This window comes from Hetaerina americana, unplaced genomic scaffold, assembly GCF_022747635.1.
Source record: "Hetaerina americana unplaced genomic scaffold, ioHetAmer1.1.p SCAF_10, whole genome shotgun sequence".
Lineage (NCBI taxonomy): Eukaryota > Metazoa > Arthropoda > Insecta > Odonata > Calopterygidae > Hetaerina > Hetaerina americana.
The window spans coordinates 65,597,953-65,622,903 of NW_027286070.1; the positions used below are offsets into that span (position 1 = coordinate 65,597,953).

The 24,951-nt window shown below is 36.4% G+C and overlaps 1 protein-coding gene across 3 annotated transcripts; it reads right to left on the reverse strand.

Moving 5' to 3' along the window:
* Nucleotides 1–2,016: 2,016 nt before the first annotated feature.
* On the reverse strand, nt 2,017–23,808 carry Srp54k (signal recognition particle 54k). Of its 3 annotated transcripts, none has more exons than XM_071598770.1 (11): nt 23,749–23,808; nt 23,439–23,619; nt 22,782–22,958; nt 22,409–22,638; nt 20,712–20,862; nt 16,054–16,202; nt 10,272–10,533; nt 7,894–8,002; nt 6,727–6,897; nt 4,883–4,978; nt 2,017–2,643 (listed from the first exon to the last, which is right to left on the reverse strand). In XM_071598770.1, the coding sequence occupies exons 2-11, from the start codon at nt 23,514–23,516 to the stop codon at nt 2,555–2,557; spliced, it is 1,512 nt and encodes a 503-aa protein (XP_071454871.1). In that variant the 5' UTR covers nt 23,517–23,619; nt 23,749–23,808; the 3' UTR covers nt 2,017–2,554. The 3 variants fall into 3 exon arrangements, with proteins under 3 accessions (XP_071454871.1, XP_071454872.1, XP_071454870.1); XM_071598771.1 differs by having other exon boundaries at nt 23,439–23,641; nt 23,749–23,776; XM_071598769.1 differs by lacking the exon at nt 23,749–23,808 and having other exon boundaries at nt 23,439–23,742.
* Between the last annotated feature and the right edge of the window lie 1,143 nt (nt 23,809–24,951).

Below are 24,951 nucleotides of genomic sequence, written 5' to 3' on the forward strand. Positions count from 1 at the left end.
AAATTCTCCACACCAGATTCAATCTTTCCAGATTTTTAATTGCTCCCAAAAATGCACTCTCCTACCCTGCCATGCCCCGAGCACTTTCCATTTGTTTTCCTTTCAATCCAATCTGCATTTTCTGTCCCTCTCCACATCAACATTACAAAGTTCTCCAAATGACGCCCATCACCCTGCTTCAGTGACCATGTTCCCATCCAACAAAAAATTACCCTCAGTACCAAATTTTTGATGAGTTGTTTCTTAGCATAGTTACTGCATGTCCCATTTATCACCTGCCACCTCCTCTTGAAATATCATCTAGAAATTGATTGTCAGAATCCAGAAAAAAAATCACTCGTGTATGTTTACTTCAATAGTGCAGGCGCAGGGGAGGGAGCAAGGATGGTCTCCAAAATCTGGCACAACGAATATTGCTGTGATCCCTAACATTCAACATTAATTTCAAGGGGTCTGAGATGGCTGCAATGCTTCCTTAATGTCTATGTTTTATGCAGACCATCTGCCACCCAGTAAGGCAGACCTCTCCACATCTACAGTTTATGGACTCATATTTTAACGTAGGCTTTCTCATCCCTGAAAAACACAAAACTTTTGTTTTGTTTACATTTATCCCATACCCACCACACTGATTTTTAAATTGGCTCATCAATGATTGCAATCCCTTGGCCGACTAAGGCTTGATCATCTGCATATTTAACTGATTTAATGAACTTTTAACAGACTTTCACCACGGTGATAATTTACACCATGGCCTTACTCCTCTTCCCAGCCCTGACAATTCGGACCCTGCATCCCCCATTAGCACTATTCAAAAACTATTTGACGATTTAATATGCAAGGGATTTCGGTCAACATAATAAGTTCATTTAGTCTTACGCCGTTGAGTATTGGTTTCAACAATAATTACTGGAAAGCAGAAACTCTTTCAGAACATGCCCAAGAAGACTAAATGCTTCCCTTCGGCCTTACACCCAAACCGGAACTCTTTATTTTCATTGGTTCAGATTATTTTTATTTTGCTATATGGACATCTGTGGTTATCAGTCTGCACCTGGGATCCTGAAAGGTCTTGGCATCGGCAATCCATATTAAACTAAAACCCTTGCCTGCGAATGAACTTAAAGAGATGACATTTAGGTTGACAGGTGACCCTCCTTAGCTGGTCAGTTTAAGTTGGCATGGGTTAAATGACCAATGAATGGCATGGATTAAATGATTAATGAATGGCAAGTTCTTTAGTCTTTCTAAATCATTAATCAAGGTACCTCACTAATTCAGGATGAATCCTGAGACTAACAAAAAGAATTCCAAAACTTTTCCAGGTCAACATTGTAAATTTACAGGTCCTTTTTACCATATTTTTCTCTCCTCATATGAACCTCCTTGTTTCAAAAATCATCCTCAATTTCTGAGTACCTATCAGCTCTATTTAGGAGGCTGAGAGAACAAGTGTCGTTATAGCTATACATATTCAAATTACCACTTCTTATTAATTATAAGGTACTCCCTGTTGAAAGTTAAAAACATGATAAAAATGTGGGGATATATTTTTTAAGAGCTGCATGGGTGGTCTGAAAAGTTTCTGACTCAGAAAATTTCAGAAAAATGTCTTGTATCTTCGTCAGGTCGGAAACTTTTCAGACCACCCTCGTATATGACTAACCATCAATCAAAATTTAATAATATGCAGATCAATAACAGAAGACACATTCAAGAATACAGCCGTGATAGATATCACACACAGCTGTTGTAAGAAGAAAACAGCAAAATGATTAGAATTAACAGAATCTCTTTCACTTAACTGCTTTGTGGTTTTCCGATGTTTTTCCAGCATTCAGCCTATGTAGTAGGGATACATATCAAGATCACTTTTACTTAAAATGTCAATTAATGATTACTCATTACCTGACATTTTAAATAAGTGACTAATTTTTCCATAAATTAGGTAAAGTAGGAATGAAAAAGTGACGGGGCAGCATACATTAGATAGATTCAACCAAAATTCTTTCCTCATCAAGAAATATTTATTTACATATTTTTACATTTATGCTCACTTGGGTTTACTTTTTATTTCTTTGAACATGATCTTCCAGACTCCATTCAAAAACTTAAACAGTGAAAATAAACATGTTCCCCAATAATTTGACGGAATGGAGATAGATGATCCAAGTGAATCAAAATAATGATTTCTAGAAGTCACCTTGAAAAATTGGAGTCTCAATCGTTTAAATGGTCAAGTATTTGCCTCTAAACAATATCCAAAATGCCACACATTACAAACGCATGCTGCAGTTGGTATCAAAAACACTAGCCCATGAAAAGCCTGTGGTGAGGCTATAGAAACAAACAGTCCTCTTCACCTTTTATAAAGTCTTTCAATCTCCTTCGGAGTCTCACTTGTGTAGAAATATACGGTGAAAATGATGACACTTAAATGAAGCCACTTGGCCACGGGAAGCACCAAAAGAAATAACACTGGCACTTTGCAGGCCTTTGCTTTGATGGGGCTCCTTTAACGTAATCGATGATTTTCAAGTTCCAATTAGCACGGCTATGGTTTCCCCATTCCCATTAGATTACTTAACCCTCCCGTTCCTTGTTGTAGCTGCCTCATCATGTTCTGCAAACCAGTGACACCACCTGTGAACAAAAAGAATGTCCAAATTGCTACAATTGGGAAAACCAGTACAGACATTTAGAGGCATGACAATGCAATAAAAATTGTCAACCACCCCCAGGTTAGCAACCTATGGCCTGCCTTGTATTGGGCAATAATCCTTTGTCTACAGATTAAGCTTAAAAAGCTGACTGATTGATAAACATGCTAAAAAATCAATTGGTGGTTCCACGGCAAAAAGCATGTAGGGCAAAGCTCTCCCTCCTATCCTCATTCCACTGAATCTTGAGTACTTAAGAATTTCTGTTCCCTTCACCACCCTGAAAATCCATCCAAATGTTTCATTGCTATCCTCAACCCTCGTCTCTTGTTCATTGGTACTTGAGCACATATGTGCATGGTGCATATGTCCCTCGGAACCTTCTTGGACCAAGTCCAAAGGGGAAAATAATGTTCACCTATAACAGTCTAAATATAATAAATAGAATATTTAAAAAATAATAATGATAAAATAAACCATATCGAAAACTGTCGTAAGAGATGGCTCATTTTACCCTTGGAAATTTGCCTACTCAACAGTTTCAGAGTGTAAAAATCATTCGCCTTGACTGGGATCCCAGTCAAGGCGAATGATTTTTACACTCTGAAATTGTTGCATTGAAATGCACATTAGCGGATGACTCCGTTAAAAGTTACTGTTGCGGCATCTCCCGCAGTTTCTTTGGAATTTGCCTACTCCATTGAGTCCTGTGCCCAATTCAATCCCTTAAATCATGTCTCCGTGTAAAAGGAGTGGCTGAATCTGGCTTAGTAACTGAAGACGATTTGCAGTCAAGATGAGACAATGGAACCAACAGCGACCGAGAGAAGCAGAAAGAAAATAAAAGTGGTAGTTCTCAATCCCAGCAATGCCAACCTTCCACTTTAGTATAAAATATTTCATGATTCTCCCTTCTTTAAACCGCAATAGAATTCCATAATTTTTCTAAATTTATGCCAGAAAAGACTTTTACTCATTTTTAAACTTTGACATCAATGGCTGACAATTATTGTCTTTAATAAATGAACACCAAGATGATAAAGAGATCATTACTATTCCTGTGGGTTGGTGCCCTCACATTTTATTCTACCTATTCACAGAAGATGAAGAAGAAACCACCTGCATCAACCCCATTTCAACCACCATTTGGCTGTTAGCGTTGGACAGTGAGAAACTCGATATTATAGAGTTTTCAAATCAGCAAAAGATAACCTTGCACAACCAAAATATATTCAAACACCTGCTAAGCACTTTTACATGATTATATAAGGTCGTTCTCTGAGAAAAACTCATCCACTTTTTGGGAGACGGATTTGTACCCAATCCTCCCACTGCTTCTTGGAAATTAATCTGAGAGTTGGAATCGAATATCAACTTGTCAGGCATTTGAGTTTGAATTGAACTGAATTAATTGCATGCCTTGTGGTATCCTAGCCTGAGCCTTAAGTCTATTCAGACTATATGGCCTAATTACCTACTTAGGTACAATTAGTTTTGACCATTGCATTGAACTAGTTGTACCTAATAAAATATGGATTTCCACAATGTTCAGCCAGAAAAAATTGAAAGAATTCTATTAAAATAATTGCTACGTGAGCCAGTGCCTCACAGAATCCTGCCAAATTTAAACATGAACTGCCTAAACTACTATCTTTCCTAGTGTGCAAATAGTGTCAAAAGTAAATACATGTGATGAAAAGTGGCATTCCTGAGATGTCAGGAGTTTTGGGAGCAGGAGATTTAGGTGGAATGGTAATGGCCTATGCAAAGGAATGGCATAACTGAAATATTCAGAAAGATACCCACATATGCCCAGCTTTGACAAACACATATGCATCTCAAGTGAATTTCTGGCATTTTTTTATGGAACAAAATTAGTAGTATGTAGGGGAGGTGACCGACAGCCGAGGTCATTTGCACCAAAGGTGATGGACAGGAAAGGATGAAGGGTGGAGAGAAACCCAGTGTTGGCATTAGCCTACTCTTTACAAAAGGCGCCAAGGGGTCCACAGCTTAACGTCTCATCCGATGGACGGCGTACTCACTCGAAGTGCCCTCCAAAAAGCACCTCAAGCAGGGATCGAGATACCTCTGGAAAATATTGAACACCGCCGGGATTTGAACCCGGGCCCTCTGGGTGGGAAGCCAGTACGTTAGCCCCCGTACCATCTCAATCCCCTAGGAACAAAATAAAAATGAGATTAATTGTGTAGCATACTTACCCATTTGATTCAATACTCTTGGATCCATCATTTTCGCCATTTGCTGGTTTAGTTTCGCCATCTGAGCCTGGTTCACATTCTTTGCCATATCCCCACCTGAGAAATAATAATAAGATAATGCTTAAATAATCTTACTTTCAAATATAACCTGTAGTACAATATAATGGGGATCAGCTGCTATTTTTCAAACCATCTTTAAAATACAATAAAAAGCTATTGGAATCATCACCAGGAAACCTCACAATGCTCCATCAAGGCCTATTTTCCATGAATTAAATTTGCTACCACTCCCAGGCATATATATTATATTTTTAGTTCGGTGCATAAAAAATAACATTGGCAACTATTTTCTTAACTCTGCCTATCATCATCATTACACCAGAGGAAGGTACGACATCCATTATGGGAATATAAGAACTAAAGCATTGAAATTAGGACCCAATGAAATGGGCATCAGATTATACAACAAACTACCCACAAGTATCAAGGGAACTGCTGCATTCGCGCATAAATTAAAAAAGATATCTACAGTGTAATATGTTCTACTCAGTTGATGAATATCCCAACTATATTCCCGACCAGTAAGTTCTTACTCTTAGTTTATAGCAATGGTCATGGTCCGATTCATGTTGGTGATCAATGATTTTTCTGAATTTGAGATTTCATGTGCATGTTACAGCCAATGTTCATCGGTTTGAGCCAAATATTAATGTAACCATGAGCACCACTTCTTTTTCATGTATCTTAATTGAGCCTTTGTCTTTCCTCCTTTTTGACGTGCCTTGCATCACACGTACATACACCACCCACCTGGTATTTTTGTATTGTGATCTCTGGGCAAATAAAAAGTAATAATAATAATATGGAACTTGGAATTTACTGCCTACATCAAAACAAGAGTGAGAATATTTTTAATAGGCCCATGGAGATGGGGAGTTTGAAGACTCTACAGAATATATTTACAGCACCAGATGTGTGGTGATACTTCTCTTCTGTGAAATACTTTTTATAATAATTCACCAAAAATTTTATGAACTGCATTAAAAACATGAGCTAATATCACAGAATAAGCTGCTATGTCATTTGTAACCTCTTAACTGTACCATGAATGACCTTGTACCTCATGCAATAAGACTATCTCTACGCCCCCAAAAAATCCAAAAATACTGGGGTATTTCTTTGCTTTGTCATTATCCACATAGGAAGCAAAATATGACAGAAGATAGCAAGAGGGACACACTGTAGCAATGAAATCTGATAACAACCTAAAGGTGAAGAACATGGTGAATTTACACAGTATATCATCTAAAAAAGTTCACACAATATCTTACCAGAAGCATGATATTCCAAAGTCAAATTACCAGTTGAATATCAGCAAATAAATTCAGCACATTCTCTTGCAGGCATTCAATTTTAATGTGAAACATACACTGCCATGCATATTATATAGACATCAATAATTTTTTTAAATTTAACGATGGAATTCAGAAACTGAATTCTGGGATTGGTTAATGTATGCCTACTCTTTCAAAATTTTGATAGATTAATCTTGAAACCCAAAAATGATAGAGGGAACTTCACTGAATAGTCAACACATCAAAGTAGCCTATGTGCAGCATGTCAAACTGAATTATGAAGTTTAAGATTTCATGAATAGTCATTCTGAGATCCCTATTCAGCTCTGATGTTTCAAATACATTAAAATTTTTAAATTAAAAATTTTTATGGGAAAAATTTTTTGAATGCATTAAAACCTCATACCTCTGATGCTAAAATTGCAAATTTAACACTTTAACAATTAACATCTCTTAAAAATGAAAATGGGGATCAACTGAATCACTCACCCTTGAAAAGACCCTTAATGCCACCCATCTTTTTGACAACAGCTGCAAATTTAGTGTATTGAGAAAGTAGATCCTTGACTTCCCTCTCAGTAACACCAGCACCACGGGCCACGCGCACCACTCGCCCTCCCTGTTTGCTGAACAGTTTTGCTCCATCACGGTTGTCAAGCTCTGCAATTAATACACGAAGTAATGGTTCACAAAACACATGCAAAATTTTACATACATTAGCATTACTTAACTAAATAGTAAATTTATAATCCATAAATTCACATCACCACATAAGATCTGATCATGATGAAATGATCACTTTTTCAGCATAAGATAATTATCATTATACGAAAGAAAATTTGGCTATAGTTTATGATTAGGGAATGCATATGTCTGCAAATACAATACAGTACATAACCGTTAATGTTTCTAGCATCCAGGCACTTCTTATGGGCACCTCCATCTCTTCCTAAATTAGTACCTCTTATCAAAATTATGAATCAGAAAACACTAATCATTATCAAGAATCATTTAAAATTACAATAAAAGGATAGGATACACTTTCAATACCCACTGAAAATGGTATTGCAATCCACCTTTGATCACATATACACTGAAAAATTTGATGAACTTTAAAAATAATCATTAGATCTTTCATGAGTTCAGCGCGAGCCCATCAAGTTTCCTAGTGGCAGCTTTAGGGGAGGCAACCAACAGCTGAGGTCATCTGCACCAATATGGATGGAAGGGAATGGAGGAAAGGTAGACAGGAACCCAACATGGGCATTAGCCTACTCTGAAGGAGAGGTGGCAAGGGGTTCACAGTTTAACGTCCCATCCGACGGACTGGGTACTCACTTAAAGTGCTCTCCACAAAACACCTCAAGAAGGGATTGGAATACCAATGAAAAAGATCTGCCACCTCCAGGATTCGAACACAGACCCTATGGGTGGGAATCCAGTATATTAACCACCTCACCATCTCAATCCCCTCAAGTTTCCTTTCTTATGGAACTGAGATGAATGCTCAGCGTTTGTAGGATGTTTAATAGTTTATGGGATTTATGTTGCACAAAAATTGCAGCTTTCATATTTTGGCCAGAGAATGAAAATCCAAAATGAGTAAACCCAGAAAACACGGAGTTTCTATTTTTTTAACATTCCACGAGTTCTCACCTCCATCATTCATACTGTCCATAATTGTCATTAATCTCTTGAGGCGGGCCATCGATTCCTGTTCACTTCCCTTGGTCATGAAATCTTGGCTAAAACCTGGAATCATTCCCTAGAAATAAACAGTAACAAAATCTACATGAGATATTTTGAGCAAATCTTGAAAAATTCAACTTAAAAGTCACCATTTACATGCGACCTAAGAGAAAAATATTAATGGCATCAAAGACTATGAAGTAAACTGCATTACCATTTGCTGTAACAAATATAGGCCAGAAAATGCCAAAAAAAGTACAATACAGGTGCATGAAGTTTACCCATATTCATGGAAGATTACATCCAACACAAATGCTCAAGATTGGAAAGAAAGAGATTTTTTACTCACATAGTATGCCTAACACATATTTTATTCGATCAATTACACACAAGAAGTCAGTGATATTTGAAGTAGAAATGGATATGGCACATTGAAATGAGTACAGGACACCAAAAATGATGTACTACCTTGATCAAAAAGTTCCCGGAATAACCACCGTGTGGCGCTCCCATCGTTCCGATTTGAGTTCTGTTTTTTTTGTTAAATTGGTACATCTGTTTTTGATATTCCCTTTAAATCTTAGTGTCATAACTTGACATTTGCAAAAGTTACGGTCGGTTTTCGGTATGTCCATCAGTGCTTCCTGCGATTTTTCCATTACTTCCTCTCGGCTGCTAAAACGCGTTCCCCGTAATGGTTTTTTAACTCGATTGAACAGAAAGAAGTCACAGGGAGCCAAATCAGGTGAATTCGGTGGCTGTTGGATGGTATTTGTTGCATTTTTCGTCAAAAAATTACGAATAATGATAGCACTGTGCGACGGTGCGTTATCATGGTGCAAAATCCACGAGTTTTCTGCCCACATTTCTGGTCTCTTTCGGCGAATTGCTTCACGCAAACGTCTCATAACGCCCAAATAATACTCTTTGTTTACTGTCTGGCCTTCTGGCAAAAATTCATGATGCACTACACCGTTGTAATCCATGAAAACCGTCAGCATTGCCTTCTTTTTTGACTGAAAACGACGTGGTTTTTTTGGTCTCGGCTCATTTGGTGAACGCCATTCACTTGCCTGATGTCTGGATTGCGTGTCGTACTCATAAACCCACGTCTCGTCTCCAGTAATGATCCTTTTGATGAATGTGGGATCGGATTCAGCCTCGCAAATCATGTCTTTTGCGACGTCAACACGGTCTCTTTTTTGCATGAAATTGAGGTCTTTTGGAACCAACTTTGCTGCTACACGACGGAAACCCAAATCATTAACCACAATGTCTTGGGCGGATCCATAGGCAATGTTCAAGTCCTCCGCTATTCCTCTGATGGTTAATTTGCGGTTATTGACCAACATTTCTTTTACTTTATCAATTTTTTCACCGACTTTCGATGTCGATGGTCTGCCACTGCGTTCATCATCTTCGATTGACTCACGACCACTTCTGAACTGCTCGTGCCACTGGTAAACGACCGTTTTTTTTAGAGAATCGTTGCCGAAACACTTTTCCAACATTTCCAACGTCCGTGCGCCACTAAATCCGTTTTTTACGCAAAATTTAATACAAGTTCGTTGTTGCAAATTTAAATCCATTTCTGAAATTGTAAAAAATCGCCAACACACACAGAGATAGATGTACTCTTGGCTACGTAACTTTTGCAAATGTCAAGTTATGACACTAAGATTTAAAGGGAATATCAACAACAGATGTACCAATTTAACAAAAAAAAACAGAACTCAAATCGGAACGATGGGAGCGCCACACGGTGGTTATTCCGGGAACTTTTTGATCAAGGTAGTATATCGTATGGCGCTCCAAGAAATTAGATGTTCTGATAAAATTCCGATAGCAGTAACTGTGTAAAACTGATACTACAGAATCCTGATTTCCAAATACAGGAAGCTTAGTACATGTTAATAAAAGAGTTTTATGACTTATGTCTCCTGCCCTGATTCACTACATATTATAAAACAATGTATGCATCCAAAAACTATAGACGTATAAGTTCCTTATTACCTTCCTCAATTCACACTTGTAAAGCAAAGAAATCTCAGGATATCACATACTGAGGGCTCTGGGCGTCATGGTGCATTCCAATTACAGCATTATGTCATCATTTCAAAGAATATGAAGATATATTTCATGAAAAATTAATAAAATTCTTTACCATATTAGAAATGTCGGCTACCTTAACCTTTAGTTGATGAAAAATTGAAAATAGCATAATGTATCAAGAGAGGGAGATAAAGGTTGAAAGTTTCAAATGATTTTTAAGTCTCTTTTCCAATAAATCCTGTACAAAAACAATACTCATATGTGTACTTAATTCTCACCAAACACTAACTTACCATTATTTGGGAAAATGGCCCCATCTTCATAATGTTCTGGAATTGCTCATACATATCACGAAGGGTGAATTGACCATGACGAATTTTCTCCATTAGCTCCTCATTTTCATCCAAGCGGAGCTCAGAAACTCTATCTATCAAGCCTTCAATATCTCCCATTCCCAACAACTTGGACACAAATGGTTTGGTCTTGAAGGGCTCTAAGTCATCTATGTGCTCTCCTGTTCCAATAAAAATGATAGGACTCTGGGTAGCAGCAACCCTGAAGGACAGAAATAACAAAATTTTAATACAATAAGAATTAACAGAATGAACATCCATAAGAAAGCTCTCCATTTATCCATAGTTAAATCATATAAGGTCAGTGAATAAACCTCTGTAAATGCTGCAAAAATTTGCAATAATACCACTGAATATTGAACTCCAAGGTATATTTATTTATATGGTCTTCTACATATTTTATTCTCTAAACCCTAAAAAAATCTAAGTGCCTGAACTAGGCATATGCTTGTAATTAATTTAGTAAGAGAAAACAGCTGGAAAAAATTTGAGTTTGTCTGACAAGAGCAGTAGAATTTCTAGTGCAAATGGAAATGTAAGCAGTTGACATTGAAACATTATTCATCATGAGCACAGACTGCTAGCAGTTGTCGAAAGATGTAAACACTGCTATTTGGCAGGTTATTTAAGGACTGCAAATTTGTTGGCATAACTCTAAAGAACTGTTAACTGAATTAGATTTTTGAATTGAATTTATACATTTTTTCTAAAGAAACACCAGCCATGCTTTTACAGATTATCTGATTTTTGTAAATATATTTTTATATAATCATGGGCAAGTGAAATTCAAATTTTCTTTCATTTGCATTAAAACAACCTCATTTTACAAATCTCATTAATAAACAATGTGATATAAATATTTATTGCTTATTATTTGTTCTCCCTTGCCAATGACTTGACCCCTAGAACTATGATAGCAGGAGCAATGACAAAGGCTCCTGATAAGGTCACCAATGCCAGTTAGGTTAAAGGGTTTGAGCCAGACAAATGGTTGACTGTCCATTGTCTGTTCCTCGGTGACATGGCAGCAATAGGCATTTAACCTCTGTGGGACAGCCATTTGCGTAATCGGGTCACGCAAAAAACACTGTTGAGGAAGGCAACAGGAATCCAACTCAATTATTTACCCCATAAATTATGATGAACACAAATATAGAAATGAGTCCTGGCACTAAAAATGCAGCCCAAAGAAGCAATATGCTGTGCCTGGTAGTGGCAGGGGCAAGTCTTCCAAAACTGTCACCTCATACAATTACATGTAAATATAAAGCAAAAGATGGAGAGCTAAAATATGGATAATTTAGGGCTGTGTGAGGTGAGATGGAGGGATACCAGGGATTACTGAGGCGATATTTATATACATTAATATACGGCAGAGGGGAAGAAAGCCAGGGAGATGTGGCAATAATATTGAAAAAGAAGATAGGAGAAGTATGGTAAACATTGAGTGAGTGATTGATTATTATTATTACAGGCATTCTACTGGTTAGGGCACATTTTACATCTTCATCTACATCAATACCCTGCAAGCCACCAAAAAGGTGTGTGGCAGGGGGACCAGCACCAGGAGGAAAGGGTAAGGGATTAGGGGGTTAGGGTTTTTCAAATGGATGGGGAAAGGTAAGGGGCACCTGCAAAAAAATATATAAATATAATTGTATAACCATGCGCAGTTGCTACCTTGTAGGTTAATACTTATTATGTCGAGCCCGCTCCTGGGGGATTTCGATTACAAGCATTCTGGTCTCTCATTGTTCTTGGAAAAAATGACCATTTAAACCTGTCAGTCTTGCAGTCAATCTCTCTAATCTTATATTCGTGATCCCTCTGCCCGTAATACGTTGGGGTTCGCATTATGTTCTTGATGTCATCAGAAAAGGACCCATCTTTAAATTTTTTTAATAAGTGTAATCTATATTGTAAACGCCGCTGTGTAAGGCAATACCAACCTAAATTTTCTAGCAAAGTAGTTACGCTACTGCGTTGGTCATAACAAATTTTGACAAATGCAGCCCCCCTCCGCTGAACTCGATCCAATTCCGAAATCAAATTTATATCTTGAGGATCCCATACACTGGCAGCATACTTTAGGTGGGGCCTGATTAGGGCAAGAAAACATCGTTCCTTCACTTTTTCATCACATTTACCCAGCACTCTTTTTACAAATCCCAATTTTTTATTGGCACGACCGCATATTTCCCGTATGTGCTTTCCCCAGGACAGATCGTGAGTAATTGTTACACCCAAGTATTTCAAGGAATCTACCCTCACGATTGCTGTTTGTTATACTTTGTAACTAAATGGGGGGTGTTACTCTTTTCCCAAAAATGTATTACTATGCTTTTTTTAAATTTATTTCCAATTGCCATGTATCGCACCAAGTCTGGATTGCATTTAGGTCATTAGCTAACGTGACTCTGTCATCGCGACTTCGAATGTCCCCATAAATCACCACATCGTCAGCAAAAAGACGGAGCCTGCTATTAACCACGGTGCTGAGGTCATTTATGTAAATAAGAAACAAGAGGGGGCCTATGACAATTCCCTGTGGTACACCCGACGTGACCTTAACAGTATCGGATGATACACCATCCAGGACGACTGTTTGAACAAGATTTTTTAAAAATTGTCTTATCCAGCATATAACACTCCCGTGTATTCCATAAGTTTCCAACTTTGCAAGTAACTTGCAATGAGGGACTTTATCAAAAGGTTTTTTCAAATCTAGAAGTATCGCATCAACTGGAATATTACTTTCACTGGAATGCATTATATCATGAACAAAGAGTGCGAGTTGAGTTTCGCAGGATCTACCTTTACGGAACCCATGTTGGTTATTAATCAATAAATCTTGGCTCTCGAGGTACCTCATTATTGAACTAACAAGGATTATAGATGAGAAATATAAATGGAAGAATGTAAAAATAAACTTATGTAGCAGCAAGCACAAAAAGATAAATAAGAAATTGAGGTGAGAAACAATCAGGCTGAAAGAAGAAATGTAGAAGAAGAAGAAGTGTGAGGATGTGAAGGTTTTGCGAAAGAAGGGAGAAATGGGTGTGCCATACAGAAAGGTAAAAGAACCATCAGGAAGTAAGGAGAGAAAAGCCATGCACACTACTGTGAGGAGGAAAATGAGGCAAAATGATGAGAAGTGAAGAGATGAGGGAGGAATTTTAAGCAAGAATGAATGAAAGTACATGTACATGAGTATGTGGGAAAGAATTCATACAAGTAAGGTAATTATAGTAATTATTATAATATATTAATCATAGCAATTAGACTGACAAAGTGATACATAAAAAAATAATGTACATGGGGATACCTTAGGTCCAAGAATACTTGATGGTAAGATAGAAAGGGCATTAAGGGAATTGAAATCAAATATGTCAGTGAGGATAGATAAAATTAAAGTGGAACTGCTTAAGAATTAAGGAAGAGAGGGATGAAAGAGCTATGGGCTGATTCTTAGCATTTATGATGGTGGAATTTGGCAAGAAAATTTCATCACAACAATGTTAATTCCTATCCCAAAAAAGGAAAGAGTAACCATAGGTGAGGACTATAGAATAATAAGTTTGATTTCGCATATAGCTAATGTGGAACTTAGAATCATCAATAAGAGGATGGAGAGCAGGGTAAATGTGAGTGATGTGTCAGTGATGATCAGTTTGGGTTCACAAAGGGCAGAGGCATGTGTGTTGCCATTGCAATAACGGGGTCACTAATGGAGAAGAACATAGAATACAATCAGGATGCATTTGTTTGTTTCATAGATATCGCGAAGGCACATATGAAGTAAATTAGGTAACATTAATGAACGTATTGGAGAAGAGAGGAGTAGTTTGGAGGAATCATATCTAGAGGAAATAATAAAAGTAGCATGGAATGAAATGGAGATAGAAATGACAGTAGGTGGAGAATACATCAAATCAGTAAGAAATGCAGATTATCAAGGTTTAGTTAGCCAGTCACCCAAAGGGCTACAGCCATTGCTGAGTGTATTAGAAAACCAGTGTGCTCGGAAGATATACTTGGAAGAGAATCCAAAACCAAGATATACTTGGAAGAGAATCAATGGGGGAAAAACAATGGTCAGGAGGTTTTTGAAAGCTAGAAAAGCTAATTGTGACATTAAATAAGAGTGAAAAAACTAGAGCAGGTACAAGTTTATGTATCTTTGAAGTGTCTTGGACCAAGGTGGTCTAAGTAGCAAAGCTACAAGAAGAACAACTGCAATAGGCAAAGATGATTTTACAAGGAATAAACTGATGACAGGAACATTTAGTAAGGATGCCTAGAAAAGAATAGTAAAAAATTCATATGCAGTGGTTTTGTCTAGGGTAGAAACACGATCCTTGAAGCTAGATGATACGTGTGGTTAGAAGTATTTAAAATGCACGTATGGGGAAGATGGTAAGGGGTGAATTGAACAGAATTGAAGAACATTTTAGCATAGTTTGTAACATCAGGTTGTGTCTGTTTGGATGTATCTGGTTAATGTAGTAATGATATTATTTTATTCATCCAAAACCTACCATAAACAGTAGACTACCAATAATTATTATTATTTGTTGTGTACTCCATCACTCACTTCTTCAGTCTACAACAAGACTGAGAAAGGTAAGCCATTGGAAGACTGGTCGAGGAATGAAGATTTTGCTGCATTAACATAAAGAATGGTGCGAAAGAGTTTATAAGCAGTACTTATACTCTTAGGTGCATCTACACCTAATTTCAGATCCATAAATGTCTTAAGTTAACCACAACTGGAATTTCCTTTTTTATTTAAGATAAAATGACATTTACTGAATAGATCAGCTTTGATCAGATATCCAGCATCCTCAAACAATTTAATGTAATTTCAGGACAGCATCAGGCAAAATATTGTAGAAATCCTTCAGGGTAAGAGTAAATGAACTCAATCTGCATTTTCCACATGATTTTGTATTGTTTACAAGAATGGTTTGATAGCAAGGCTTTTGTTTGTTACAAGTTACCTGGAACGATAGATATGAACAATAAAAATTCAACTTAACGCTGCAAAGTTAGTTTACTCGTACTCTGACATAATGTCCCTACACCACTAAATTTGGCACACAAAACTTATTGCTCTGTCAATATAAGACAAACTGGACAAACAAAACCAATTGAATAACTTTGAATGAGGCCTGTACTCTACAGAAAATAGAAAATCAAACACTATGATGGCTGTTCAAGTATACTCCATGCATTGGCAGATTGTAACTGGGTACTGGGCTACAAAGTTAAACAAAACTACCATAGAGCACTAGCACTCATGACCACCAAAGCTAAAGATACAATTATCTCACAACAAAACCCTAATTCTCTCATTTGGAATCCCTGAAATTTTCCCAACATTTTTAAAATTTTGGCTTATTTTCCAATTTCTTTATTACATTTGCTAAAAAACAAATTTCTCTGGATTTTACAAAATAATTGGGTACCCTGGTAATATTTATAAGGCTGTGAGGGTAGTAACCAGAGAAGGAAAATATTATAGACGTTGACCAAGAATGGGAGATGCCAAAACACAAAATGAACAAGGAAATCAGGAATTGGCAGAAAAGAAGAAACCTTGAAAGGCTGCTAAAAAATAATTTTGTAATGAAAAATCTGTGATAATAATAATGGTTGATATAGAATCAAAGATAATCCTTCTATGGCAAAATTTCATGAAAATTTACTAAAATACACTTACGCACTGAGAGCACCTCCACCCTTGGCGTGGCCATCTAATTTTGTAATAATGACTGAACCAATATCAACTTTCTCCTTAAATGCACGAGCTTGCGACTCACAAGCCTGACCAATTGTTGCATCCATTACGAATATTGAATTATCTGGTCTCTGAAAAAAAATTAAACAGAATATAATATAGACCAAAATTTTATAATACAACATTTTTTACTCTAAATATTACTCTTCAGGCCACTAATAATCTAAAAAATGCAAACTGATATTTCAAAATCAGTCTATGCAAACCTACATGATACTAACAAAAGTACCTGTGGCCAATCAATGAGAATAAAGAGAATTTTCAAATCAATACATGGAAAAATCAATTAACAATGCATATTAAAACTGAAAATATTAACATGAACTTCATGGCAATTCAATGAGATTTGTAAATCTAAACTCTGAGAACACTTAAAGTAAATATGAAAGGGCAACATACAGAGCTGCCTTAACTGAGAGTGCCTTTCTGTAATTGATAAAGAAAGATCATCTTGATTGAAGCGAAGAATTGCAGACAAAAAAAAACAATATTGCTATACTACCTTGATCAAAAATTTCCCGGAATTTATTCAGAAAATTAAAAATACAAGTTTATTCATCTAAATCTATATTGTCCCCTTCAAAGTAATCCCCATCGACTGCAACACACTTATGCCAGCGCTTGATCCAATCCTCGAAACATTTTTTATATTCGGTTTTCGGTATGTCCATCAGTGCTTCCTGCGATTTTTCCATTACTTCCTCTCGGCTGCTAAAACGCGTTCCCCGTAATGGTTTTTTAACTCGATTGAACAGAAAGAAGTCACAGGGAGCCAAATCAGGTGAATTCGGTGGCTGTTGGATGGTATTTGTTGCATTTTTCGTCAAAAAATTACGAATAATGATAGCACTGTGCGACGGTGCGTTATCATTGGTGCAAAATCCACGAGTTTTCTGCCCACATTTCTGGTCTCTTTCGGCGAATTGCTTCACGCAAACGTCTCATAACGCCCAAATAATACTCTTTGTTTACTGTCTGGCCTTCTGGCAAAAATTCATGATGCACTACACCGTTGTAATCCATGAAAACCGTCAGCATTGCCTTCTCTTTTGACTGAAAACGACGTGGTGTTTTTGGTCTCGGCTCATTTGGTGAACGCCATTCACTTGCCTGATGTCTGGATTGCGTGTCGTACTCATAAACCCACGTCTCGTCTCCAGTAATGATCCTTTTGATGAATGTGGGATCGGATTCAGCCTCGCAAATCATGTCTTTTGCGACGTCAATACGGTCTCTTTTTTGCATGAAATTGAGGTCTTTTGGCACCAACTTTGCTGCTACACGACGGAAACCCAAATCATTAACCACAATGTCTTGGGCGGATCCATAGGCAATGTTCAAGTCCTCCGCTATTTCTCTGATGGTTAATTTGCGGTTATTGACCAACATTTCTTTTACTTTATCAATTTTTTCACCGACTTTCGATGTCGATGGTCTGCCACTGCGTTCATCATCTTCGATTGACTCACGACCACTTCTGAACCGCTCGTGCCACTGGTAAACGACCGTTTTTTTTAGAGAATCGTTGCCGAAACACTTTTCCAACATTTCCAACGTCCGTGCGCCACTAAATCCGTTTTTTACGCAAAATTTAATACAAGTTCGTTGTTGCAAATTTAAATCCATTTCTGCAATTGTAAAAAATCGCCAACACACACAGAGATAGATGTACTCTTGGCTACGTAACTTTTGCAAAAGTCAAATTATGACACTAAGATTTAAAGGGAATATCAACAACAGATGTACCAATTTAACAAAAAAAACAGAACTCAAATCGGAACGATGGGAGCGCCACACGGTGGTTATTCCGGGAACTTTTTGATCAAGGTAGTACAGTGATAAAACATGATAAAGGCAACTGAATAGAAATGGTTTCAGTACCTTGTGTTTTCCTATAGCATCAAACACTGAAGTGAGTGACACGTTCCCAAGCAGGTTTTGCTTGTGAAGCAACACTGGTAGAAGTATCCACCAGTAAACCCCAACCTTGACGGAGAAATTTCTAAGGCAATCCAACGGACATCACTTTAAGAAGCCTACACAGAAACACTACCCTCCACCTAGATATATCTCAGAATTGGAATAAAAATACTACTACCCGAATCTACAGAGGGATGTACACAGGGTCTATGTTTACCTATTACTACTGACTCAAAAATATACTGGTATTTTGATAATTGACGCCATAATCATTCACAAATTCCAGATAAAGTTTCTCATGAAAATGCTGCTGGATCAAATGGCCAACTCTATCACTTAATTTCTTTTCTGAATGTCTCACATCTCCTTCCAAACTATCCATAACTTGTGTTCACTCTCTCATGCCAAATTTTAATCATTGGCCTGATGACCTTAGTCCATAGCTCTGTATTTGTCCATAGTTCTGCATCCTCTCTTGCCTAACCTATATGCCTAATATTCAAATTGCTGTTTTTCCCTTGGCAATTTCCCAAGCCAGTGGAAAATTGAAAACATTATACCAATTCGTAAATCTATTCCAAAAAATGTTGTCTCTAACTAATGTCCCAACTTCTTGCTTAATATTCTTTCTACTGTTTTCAAGAGAATAATTCTAAACTGTCTTTATTATATCTGCTTTACTGTCCAACAATCAGCATGGTTTCATACCTGAACAACCTTGTATTTTTTCAGCACTATTCTATCACTTCAAAAGCAAAAAATGTGCACCTAGATGCAATCTTTCTTGACTTATGAAAAGTTTTCACCTCCCTCAGCCACACCTTCTTCCTCCATAAACTCGGCCAACAATTTTCCCTCACCAGTACTCTTCTTGATCAGCTGTCAAGGTTCCTTACTAACAGATCCCAGCTGGTAATACTCTCTTGTGTCATATCCTCTTGGTCACCGGCAATATCTGGAGTTCCTCAGGGTAGTATCCTAGGGCTATACCTTTTCAATATTTTTATTGATTATCTTGCCTACTTTATTGAACCCCCACAAGCCCATACCTTTCTTTACGCTAACAATCGTTTAATATTTAAGCAAATTTATAATGTCTCCGACTCACACAATCTGTAGAATACCTCAAACAATATTAATGAATGATGTAATGCATGGAAACGTATATGAAATACAAGTTAATGCAGTTTTACTACTTTCATTGCAAAAATCCCCTGTAAACTTCAAATATACTATTAACTCCATCCCTCTTGATCGTAAATAATCAATATCTAGGAGTTTCAACAGATTCTTAACTTAATTTAAACGGACATATTCAAACGGTATAACATGATGTTACGTTTCAATTAAGCCTCCTCTACCACTTCATAGAAATAAGTGATCCACAAACATTGCACTCATATTTTTCCACAACCAGTCTTAACCTACTGCTCACCATCAGGTGGATATTTAGATCTACCAAACTGGCTACATTCAACAACATTACTAATTTCTTCATAAAAATAGTAGAACACCGGGGCTCTGATTCCAAAATGCATTCCAAGTTTTTTGTTCACCTTTCTCTTCACTTTCAACCTTAAACCTTTCCAACCAAATGGTAAAATCTGACTTCATTCACAGTGCTCTTAACTCTCTCATTGACTGGCCTGGAATACTCTCTCCCTCATCAACTTCAGAATACCTCCACAACCTACCATTACTCCACATGCTCACCCCTTGATTATCACTAATTAAACATACTTTTTTTCACGTCTCCCCCTCTATTAAATGGATGAGATTGATGCTTTTAGGCCATCCTTGAAAAAATTCACTGACTTAGCTCCTTTCCATCTCTCCATAATTAGATATGAAAATAATTTTCTCCTTTTGTTATTTCTGTTGTTAATTTTTAATATTCATTGTTTTCTTATATATTCATACGTTATTACATCTTCCACTTTAAATTGGAGAGGTACTGCTATACATGATTCTATTATCAAATAAATTAAAAAATCACTGAATAGATAAACTTGGTATTTTTTTGGACAAAAGACTTCATAATACTACCTGTTTTGACACACAGGTGGCTACATACTACATCAATGTCTCAGTCATGTATGATTTTATACCTGATGATGTCACCTGTGCATTTAAATCAGTGGTATTATTACGTTTTTTCGTGAGAAAAAATACCAATTTGATTAATTCAGTGATCATGAATTTTGACAAACTAGAGCCTCAAACCATCAATTTCAAATACAAAATACTTAAAATTTCATTTTGTTACACATGGATAATTACCCAATAGCCAGATCAGAATTTAATTTATTGGAGAAAAAATGGCTAGTATGATACGTAAATTGAGAATCATTTTTGAGATACAATTCATTAAAAAAAAACTCAGCTTCCCTCCCCTGATGAATTTCATAGTTTCACAATATTACATTCCAAATATGGAATTTTTGAATTGGCATATTCTAATCTGGACATTTGAAGTCTAGTTTATTTTGGTTCCTCCAATTCTGAAATAATGACGTTTTCCTGTAATCCTTTGATCTAATAAACACATAAGAAACCCAACTTAAGGGCACAGGTGGATTCTTATTCCAGAAACAGCTAAATCAGACGGAATAATAATATTGGTGTGACTTTTTGGCAATGGTTTAACAGATACAACTTACAATTGCATTTGAAACTTGTAACATTTCTTCAAATAAGGATTCCTCTTGTTTGTGACGACCACTCGTGTCGACAATGATGATTTCAAAACCTTCTTTCTTGAACATGTCGACACCATCTTGAGCTATAACAACCGGATCAACTTCCGTGTAACTGTGAACAAAGATGACAGGAAAAAATTAGAGCATGGAGAAAGGCCACTAGGCATTTATGAAAGTGGCATAATTCCCTCTCTGTTGATTTTTATGGCAGTCACTTTATTTAAGCAAGTAAATTTTGAGTATAAATATTACCAATGACTTTAAATTAAAACATATATTCCATTATTCAAAATGTTTACAATTTTGGAAGAATGTAACAGATGGTTTTCAAGTTTCTTACATAGAATGTTTAAGGCGATAACAATAGAAGTTGGATACTAGTTTTGTTTGTGAAGCTTGGAATATTGAACTTAATGAAAATGGTTTCGTCACAGTGATAACGAGTTTACCAAAAGAAAGAATTTACTGTTGCCGAATAGTTTTGCTACTCAGTAGCATCATTTGGACTGATTACAAGATGGTCATGCTCATGTATATAACATCGATGGGTGGGTTCAGGCAGTGGATGAGGGGGAAGAAACCCAAGGAATCGTGTGGATGTGAGTGTAGAGAGGGCAACTGGGAAGGGAAGGCAGGGTTTGGTGTATGGTAGTTCACTGAGTTTGGGGAGTGGGATAGTTTATTTCTGGAAATGCGATGTCTTTCATACTTTCTTTGTGATTTGCTAATATGATGATATTAATTCAAATGAAACATTAAATGGTATGGCCAGTGAAACACACACTATTACAATAACCAGTTCATCATATAAGGAATCCCGTACGTAAAAATTTATTAGAAAACCCCATTAGTCAACGCCACACATTTCATTAGATCAATTCTTAAAACAATGAAAAGCGGGAATCAATGACTTAGAGCAGATTACTTAGAGTAGTCACATCAAAATTTAGAGAAAATCCACAATAAAAATGGGCACAGTAAGTGGGTCATCATCAGAGTAACCATTGTCATAAAGGTTTACTAAATATATGCATAAATTCATTTCCAATAAAACTATAGTTTTCCTCCTCCGCATCACAAATTCGACTATATTATACATATGTAAATGTGTAACTCTTAAACTTTTAGCTAATCCTTATCTCTTCTCCTGAAGGACATTCAATATTTTGCATACTTACTTGCTAAGTCTGAAATTAGTGAAAACAGGAAATTGAACTGATAATTTCAGAAAAGACACAAATATAGGCATTTTGCTAATTTATGCAATCTCTGACCAAATGAAGAACCATGATGTTTGAAACTTGATCTAATGACATGCTCCTATGTAGTAAAAACATACCATCCTAATTTCACTCTTTAGAATAGACACATGCCCTACCACTTGTGGGGAGTGATTATAAATGTAAATGAGCAGCATTAAAGACAAAATGCATTCGCGACCTTGTTGAGATATTAAGATACTGATATAAGCACCTGGAGGTTTTTCTTCTATGATAGAGAGTTTATCACAAAAGACCCAACTAATTATCTTCACTATGCACATTTAGGGAAGTCACTAAATATGCATTGGAAAAGAAATGATCCAATGAAATTAGGAGATTCTAGTTAAAAAATAAAGTCATACAATACCAATTTCACTTTAATATAAAATACCTTACCTTCCATAAAAGGGAATACGTGCTTTGGTAGCATTCTGTTTCAGTTGGTCATAGGCACCAGCACGAAATGTATCAGCACAAACAAGGCAAGCCTTCCAATTCTTCTTGAGGTAGTAGTAGGCCAGTTTTGTACAAGTAGTAGTTTTACCAGATCCCTGAAGACCTACAAACATTATAACATTTGGTCTTCCCTTCACTGGCTGGTAAGCTTTCACTCCTGGATCCACCAACTGATGATTTGAAAAATTAAGTAAACCAATTCAAACATCCTAGGTCCTATCATATCTTAGGTCAAAATTCTCGAAGGAAGTCTCAATTTTATATACAAATAGAAGAACGGTCAACAATACTTAGTACTAATTAATGGTATTACCTTGACAAGTTCCTTGAACACAGCACTCTGTATCATCCGCCTTTTGTTTAAACCACCAGCCATCTCATCGAAGTCAATAACAGCCCTGACATTTTCTCTAAGTTTTTTCACCAAGCGTATGTTGACATCAGCCTCAAGTAATGCCGCACATATTTCTTTTAGCATAGCATTTAGAACCTAGTAAAATACGAAACAAATATTAAGACCACACATATCAAATGCTCCATTAGTGCTCAAATTATTGGGAGAACCACTATTTTGAGATGCCGAAATGTTTTTTAACTCATTCAATTTAATTCAAGGAATGTAATAAGATAAAATACATATGATATGTTGAAGTATGGCTATCATTTATTTTAACATGACGATTATACTCCACGAGTTAATTGTAAATACTGCATTTCAATTTCAATTAATTGACTCTTTATTGGCAATCCATTCATACCTAGAAGCAGATCTGTAGCCAAACTTCCACTTACACATGTTACACTTCACTCATTGCTCCAATAAATTACATACAAATACAATAAACACTTGATCGTACTCTTATGAGCGCCTTGATATTCTCTAACTTTTCATTTTAAGGGGCTTCAGGCAAAATATTTGAAGGTGCACCATTCCATTCCAAACATCTGTTTGCTATGTCCAACAACATACCTCCTCATTAATAATTGTCGCATTGCTAAGCGAACGCAAAGCATGCGTTATTTTCCGTCCTAAGTCCGCTAAAACCATTTTGCCTGATGCTTAGAACCACTTGTCAAAGAAGTCAACAACAGCAGGAGAGTTTTCGACAACTATACTTGTCACCACACGTTTCTCTTCAGAAGCTGGTATCCTGAAACAGCAGTATCTTCAATCTGGTAGGGCACCATGAATGTCAACATAGAATCAACTATGGTACTCTAAAAATTAATGAAACCTTCATACACGGAAAAAGTGATGACAAAATAAACTCATGCAATACCTTAACACAAACATCAGTTGCGTACGAAATTTCTGTCACCGTGGAATACGACATTCATTTGTGTAGAATTTGTTTTTTCTCACCTGCTATATAGATGGCACTGTTATAGCCAAGGCGGTAACTTTTAAATGAATCCCTTCAAGGACATTCATGGTTTTGGCTAAATATTATCATGCTAGCCGTAAGAATTTAAAAAAACTATGATCATTTATTTTCCTTTATTAATATTAAATTTTGATATATTTATAATTATTATTAATAATTGGGTTCAGACGTTTCTAATTCTTCTTTAAGTCATTGAATATAATAATAATTTATGTGGGAACTGTAATTTTTATGCTATATTTTTCGTTAAAAGTTAGAAGAATCAAATTCTGATTTATTTTCATACTCTAAATACGAAGAAAATTGGTCTTTTTGCTAAAAATCCAACTCCACATGACACCCCTTCGTTTGTGTTTCTAGACCTTTATGTCTGACACATTCAATGTGAGAGTATAGATAAACTAATATTTTTCTCTTGTGAATAATGTCTCTTTCTTTCATGACATATGCTTAATACATTCGCCTATTTTTATTAAAATACAGTTGAAAAGGCATGGAGATTTTTTCTTAAAATACAAAGATCTTCACTCATGAATCTGGGGGTTTCATCGAGTACATCTTATTTTCATTTTGAAAACTAGATAGAGCTCAAGCACATATGATTTCATGGCTGAAACTCCTGTAGATGTTCATTGTTGTATCATTGTATTGTAAACTTTACCAAAGCCTTAACTAAATGTTCTGCCAGGGCATATCACGTAATTATGACACCAATTTATTATTTCCTTCTGCGAGAATGAATAATATGATAACATTGGTCCATTGTGACATTACCCATGATTTGAAGGCTAATAGTCACCAGGTGAACAAACAGTTTATATGAACACCCTGATGTGTGAATTTTGCATGTCGTTGGGCTTAGTATTGGGTAAGCTCTGTCATCACTTATTAAACCAACCGACAACTGTTATTTTTTACTTCTAGCATGAAACTGAATCTAATGAAGTGCAGGGTGGCAAAATTCTACTGTTTAATACTAATGGACAATTTGGCTAAAAAGATTGTTGGAAAAGCTTGTGTTCCATTCAAAATCACTTCCAACAAAACGGAATTCTCTTGAGCTGGCTAAATTAATAGACCAAAGAAAATTCTTCATCC

Bases quoted from the DNA above. Each gene is read 5' to 3' on its own strand.
- Srp54k (XM_071598770.1), bottom strand. From the start codon at position 23,516: ATGGTTTTAGCGGACTTAGGACGGAAAATAACGCATGCTTTGCGTTCG. The intron at 22,959-23,438 runs GTATGTTGTTGG...GTATTTTACTAG, and splicing joins CGACAATTATTAATGAGGAG to GTTCTAAATGCTATGCTAAA. The intron at 16,203-20,711 runs GTAAGTTGTATC...ATTTTTTTTCAG, and splicing joins TACAAGTTTCAAATGCAATT to AGACCAGATAATTCAATATT.